Source organism: Limulus polyphemus, unplaced genomic scaffold (genome assembly GCF_000517525.1).
Source record: "Limulus polyphemus unplaced genomic scaffold, Limulus_polyphemus-2.1.2 Scaffold1671, whole genome shotgun sequence".
NCBI lineage: Eukaryota > Metazoa > Arthropoda > Merostomata > Xiphosura > Limulidae > Limulus > Limulus polyphemus.
Window position 1 is genome coordinate 110,189 of NW_013667281.1, and position 6,315 is coordinate 116,503.

The following is a 6,315-nucleotide window of genomic DNA, read 5'->3' on the forward strand; positions in this document are numbered from 1 at the left end:
TTATGATAAGAGATCTTCTGAAGTCGGGTTTGAACCAGGAGACAATGTGTGGTTGTATAATCCCAGGAAGACCAAAGGGAAGTCTCCTAAGTTGTCTTCTCCATGGGAAGGCCCATATGACATAGTGGATCGCCTCTCAGACGTGACTTTCCGGATAAAATGTGGTTGGCGAGGTAAGCCAAAAGTGGTGCATGCCAACAGGCTTTGGCGTTATCATGGTCCAGGACATTTCAGTTGGGATGAAGTGAACAAAGGAACAAATGACGCTGCTGAAGAAGTGTCACTGGAAAAAGCCACTGTCGAAGAAGAAACTCTACTCAGTTTTGAGAAGGGAAACGGTGAAGCTCTTGATGAAGTTACTACCACTGATGTGACTGTTACCAATGATAGGAAATTTACTGATGAAGCAGATGAACCCCACATGAAGCAGAAGCCAACAAGACGGAGACCAGTACGGAAGAAGATACGTCCCGTAAAATTAAGAGACTTTGTTGAATTGTAATTTTGTGTTTGTAATTCTGTACCTTTAATTAAGTTATTGTTAATTGTTATTGGTTTAATGTAAGTGGCTATTGTTCGGGACGAATAATACTAAGGAAGGGGCAGTGTTACGACATCGAGGTCACGTGACCAGTATCACGCCACGTCGTTCTCAAACATTCACGTCCTTTCCTTAAATCTCGTGATCCTTCTAGATATAGTGGAGTATTGTATATATAAGACGTCACAGCTTGACAGAACAGTGAATGAGTAATTGAATGTATGCGGACAGAATATTGTTGGCCACGTGAGACGCGAGTTATAGCGTTGTTATAGAGCGACTGTTGAAATTAAGTGTATCGTAAAGTTGTATTCGGAAAGAATAAACCAGTTTTATTTAAGAAAGGACTTGTGTCGCTAAAGTTTCGTCGGAACAAATTTAACGGGAAATTAACTAACGAACGGAGACTTAACACTATCTAGCCTAAAGTATAATCGTAACGCTTGTAACCATAATGTAAACCCTAACATTATTCATCGTCTACATGTTTGCTCGTTACTTTTTATATTTCCTCGTGCTGATTAAATCCTCGTTGTTATCAACACTCACTACGCTATTGTATTGTGTTCGATTTTTCTACTTGTAATTAAATAAATAAATGAAGATAAGTAATATGAATTTGCATTTGCCCCTAAACAAAAGTTTTTCTCCCGTTAGTCTACGCAGGACGAACGACGATGGGTGAAAATTTAACGGCTTTGTGGAGAGTTCTTTCCCGGAAGAAAATAACATCTTGTCCAGGAGAGGGCGGACGGCCGTTACAACGCTGTTTGTCCGTCGTTGATGTGACATGCTTAGGTAAGCTCTAAACTCAGCTGACAACTATAATCTAAACATCTTAACACTTTAATGTCTCAGATATTGTAAGATCTTTAAATATAGCTGGTTTCCTGAACATAGTATTATACCAACTTCAGAAACCTAAACCTTTTAACATTTCAGATATTGCAAGTACTTCTAAATATGGTTGGTTTTCTGAGCATAATGTACTGCCAGACTGAGAAACTTAAGCTTTCTAAACGTCTCAGATATAGTAAGATCTGTAAATATAGCCGGCATTCTGAACATAGTGTACTACCAAATTGAGAAACCTAGCCAGGTATTGCAAGGTTTATAACTGTAGCTGGTTTCCTGAGTATGTACTGCCAAACTAAAACACCTAAGCATTTTCATTTTACACTGTGCCATATAAATAAAAAAACATAACATTTCAGTTGTACGTCCCGTAAAATGTAAATTTCATATTTTTACTTAATACATTTATTTTATATATCATGTATATGTACTTCCAAAAAGGTAAAGCTTTCATGTTTCACCGTGATGAATAAGTTGTAAATAATAAAGTAGTAATTTTGTATGTTTCTCAGAAGCTAGATAATACTGCTGTTATGTTTGAGATTGTGTAGTAGTAGATTAATAAAATTTATTGTTCAGTGCCACGCTGTATAACGATAAAACGCAAAATTTCTTGTTGAAATCACACTGTAGTTTGGTGAGAAGACAAAGTTTGTTGTGTGTTCTGTGTCATATTGAAGCATAATGAGAATACAAAGTTATTCAATATTGACGCTGTAGCATGGTGAGGAGGCAAAGTTTGTTGTAAGCACACTGAAGCATGGTAAGATTGTAAATTTATTAAGTATTTATGCTGAAGCAGTGAGTGAACATAAATTGTTCTGTATCATGTGTGAATAGGTTAAGATGTCGTAATTCACTGTGTAATGGAGGTGATTAGAGTACGAGGAGGACCAACCAAGTACTGAATATTTGATATAAACTGATATAATGTTACAGACGCTATTTATAATAATTTGATGTTGTCATTATATGTGTTTTGGTGAGACTTTGTTGTAATAGATGAAATGCTGAATTACACATCTTTCTACAGGTGTCCCATAAAATTGTTTGCTGTTCTAATAAATCGTTCGTGATGTCCATAGAACCTGTCTCATTATACAAATTACATATGTATATGTTTAATATAACATGCATTTCTCAGTTTGGCAGCATTAAGAGTATATGTATTCCATGTATATAATAATGATCTTATATGTTACAAAATAGGCATAGGTTTTGGCTAAGACTGTACGTTCTCACGATTCTTCAGCATGATATTGAGTTAACTTTATGTTCTACCCATACTTCAGCATGTTACTGAATAAACCGTATGTTATCACCATACTTCAACATGTTACTGAATAAACTTTATGTTATCACCATATTTCAGCATGTTGCTGAATAAACTTTATGTTCTACCCATACTTCAACATGTTACTGAATGAACTTTATGTTCTCATTTTACTTCAGCATGTTAATGACCAATAAACTTGATGCTCTTATCAGCATAATACTGCTAATTACATTTCATGTTTTCATTTTATTTCAATATGATGCTTACCAATAGACTTCATGTTCACATTATACTTCATAATAAATACATTTTAGATTCACACAGCTCTCTTACCAATATTCCAAAAACTTTTATTTTTAAGAACCTCAGCCCTGTATACAGTGAGATGTTTAAACCTCTGATTGGTCTATAAACCCTCTTGAGATCCATTACGAGTTTTGACTGCAAGATTTTATATGAGAGATATATAGTCACGCTAAGACTATCAAGTATATGAAACAATATCATGAACGAATGGTTATATACATAGACAAGTATATCTACAGAAAGAAAGAGACAGATATAAAGAAGTTAAATAAAAAAAATTTAACAGATGAGCAGGTTTCCTGATGCGCTATGCAAAGTATAAAAACAAAACATTCTGTGTTCTGTACAAAAGTTTAGGAAGCTGAGTCTTCCTATTGCGTGTAGTCATGAATTATACAAAAAGTCTAGTAACATACAAAGTAGATGGACAAAGAGAAGTGGGTACATTTTGAAGTCATATTTAGGCACTGTCATTAGAAGTGAAAATTGTGACATTATATAAATAAAGTTATGCGTCCTATATAGACGGGCGTTGTGCATTTTTGTTTTTTATCTAATAAATCTGATTTAGGGCTAAGTATATGTATTCTTGGCTAAAACATTAATTGGTGATATCAGTCTCTCATATCGACTCAACACAAACGTCCTATCTCCCCTTAAAGACCGAAAAACTGTAAAACAGGCGTATATTTCTATTCCAACATTGACAAATTCACAACCAAATAAGTATTAGTACTAAATCTGGGACCATTAATGATAAAAAAAATCCAGTGGTCACCTTAAATATATGATTTTATATAATTTAGTGATCCTGCTGCCCCTTAGAAGCCAAAAAACTTAAAATCCATACATTTGTTGATTCTGTAAAACAAATTGGAAGAAAATATACACTGGTGCCATATGATTTTCAGCCCGAGCTTGTCTCTTTGTTTTACCACCATCTAGAGGCTGTAACAACTCCAGATTTTCTCTTTGTTTTACCACCATCTAGAGGCTGTAACAACTCCAGATTTGCACTTCGTTTTACCACCATCTAGAGGCTGTAACAACTCCAGATTTTCTCTTTGTTTTACCACCATCTAGAGACTGTAACAACTCCAGATTTGCACTTTGTTTTACCACCATCTAGAGGCTGTAACAACTCCAGATTTTGCACTTTGTTTTACCACCATCTAGAGGCTGTAACAGCTCCAGATTTGCACTTTGTTTTACCACCATCTAGAGGCTGTAACAGCTCCAGATTTGCACTTCGTTTTACCACCATCTAGAGGCTGTAGCAACTCCAAATTTCTTCATTTCCCGTTTTTGTTTTTTATCTTCTTCCATATGCTTCAAGCTGGTAATGTTATCATATACAAACAATGCACGTAAATGTTGCTGGCAGATAAAAATTGTTCTTGGGAAAAAGCTCAAGACGGATACTACTGCTCAAGTTTCCATTGGAGGATCTAAACTATCGGATTCTGGAGAAGGATAATCTACAAGTACGTTGCTTTCCTGATTTTCCTGTTCTAATCTCTCCTTTTGCTACTTTCCTTTTCTCCATCGTTTTCGCACGGACGTTATTTGCATTAAGATCTCGAAGAATCTTCCATTTTCCTTGGACATTATCCTCAATAAGATGTAATCCTCCTCGAGGATTTTTGACAATGTGAAAGTTTTGAAGCTCTGCTACTTGTGTTTCATCCTTAGTAAGCAAGTCAAAATCACAGTTCACTGAAGTGTTGGGGTTTCTAATCGTTCTTGACAGGCTGTTCTTCCTTTCTTTAATACTGGGTATGACTTCAAGTAAATTAATTCTTTAACCATTTACCGGACATTAGACTTAGAATTTTAGTATATACATTAATTTGAATGTGTCTGTCCAGTAACTCTGTAGCAGTTTTGTATACGATCGTTTTGAGTGTATCTGATCCTTTTCTGTGGCAAAGCTTTCATTGCTCATAGTCACCATGAGGACAGATGTTGTTATCTAATCCTTTCTTGGCAAATGATTTCCCTCAAAAAGAATCTTTAGCAGAATATTCCTTCTCATTCAGTTCCCAAAATGGACGCTCGCTCCTGATACTTTCCATGCTTGTTACAAACTGAGCCTAAAAACTTCTGCACTGAATCTTCTTGACTATGGATAGAAAGAGTATTAAACAACTAGATGTTTAATAATCTAGTGTAATATATTTGTTTTCATATAACCTGTGGTATATGGAAATGGCTATGCACTTTCATAATCCTTGACTATAGAATAAGAAAAAAAGAACAACGATCCCTTGCAGAATAGATGAATATGTTCATGTAATACACGTCATTCAGTTTGTTATAATTATCCTATTAAACATGTGTCAATGCTGGGATAGAAATATATACAGGATGTAGAGTTTTTGTCTTTAGGAAACGGTAGGATATTAGTATTGAGCCAAAATGAGAAACTGATGTCACTAATCAATGTTTTAGCCCAAAATGCATACATCTATAACTGACGATCAGTTGTTTTTATTTCTAGAGCCCAGGCCTACTCTTATGATATAAAACATCAGAAACCAGAACAGTTACAAAATAAACAAACAAATTTTGTATTTATTTGTTCAATAAATATCTAAAAATGATATGATTTATTGGTATCAAAAGAAACAGAAAGTTTAATATTCAAGATTCGTTCATTAATGGGAAAGTCGTTAAGATATTTGAAGAGTGGCACCTAACAGTCTCTACTTCCTACAAGAACACTTTGCATTAAACGGAGTCTGAGCGTTAAAAGCAGATCGGTATAAATTAAGCGTCCTGTCAAATTCATTTCCTAATAGTCAGTGAAGCGAAAGCAAAGAGTGACGTCATTGAGACGTGGTGGTTAGCTGACTGGAGCACGTGCCTTGTAAACGGAGAAAGATGTTTGAAGCTCTAATCTTCATGTGTTCAGAAAAATCCAAAAGTTTATACTAATTATTCATAACTCCAAAAAATGAGACTTTCAAAAACAAAGGTATTAACAAATCCCAAACTAACGAAGCTAGAACGTCAAAAATATTATTCTCAAAAATTAAAAAATTAGCACGAATTAAACATTGTTGAGGTTTTTATTTAGAAATATAAGAAAAAGCTGAGTCATTTATGCATTTAATTTCTTGACTGCATTTTTCGAGAGAAAAAAGAAAGAATAGTCTGTCAATATAATAACATAAAAAATAAAACTTATCCATAAAGGAAATATTATTGTTATTATACAAAAAATACAAAAAATTCGATATCCATTAAGTTTCTAATAAATCATTAATTCGACCATTCATTTTTTATTGCCCCCCAGTGGCACAGCGGTATGTCTGCGGACTTATAACGCTAGAAA

The 6,315-nt window shown here is 34.5% G+C and overlaps 1 protein-coding gene across 1 annotated transcript in view; it reads left to right on the forward strand.

The window, feature by feature from the left end:
- The window catches only part of LOC106464507 (high affinity cationic amino acid transporter 1-like), a 60,480-nt gene that overhangs the window by 1,857 nt on the left and 52,308 nt on the right, over window positions 1-6,315 (forward strand). Inside the window, exon 2 of the mRNA XM_022392246.1 lies at window positions 1,199-1,339. Coding sequence (XP_022247954.1) covers window positions 1,219-1,339 — 121 coding nt within the window. The 5' untranslated portion in view covers window positions 1,199-1,218. The remainder of the gene's footprint in view (window positions 1-1,198; window positions 1,340-6,315) is intronic.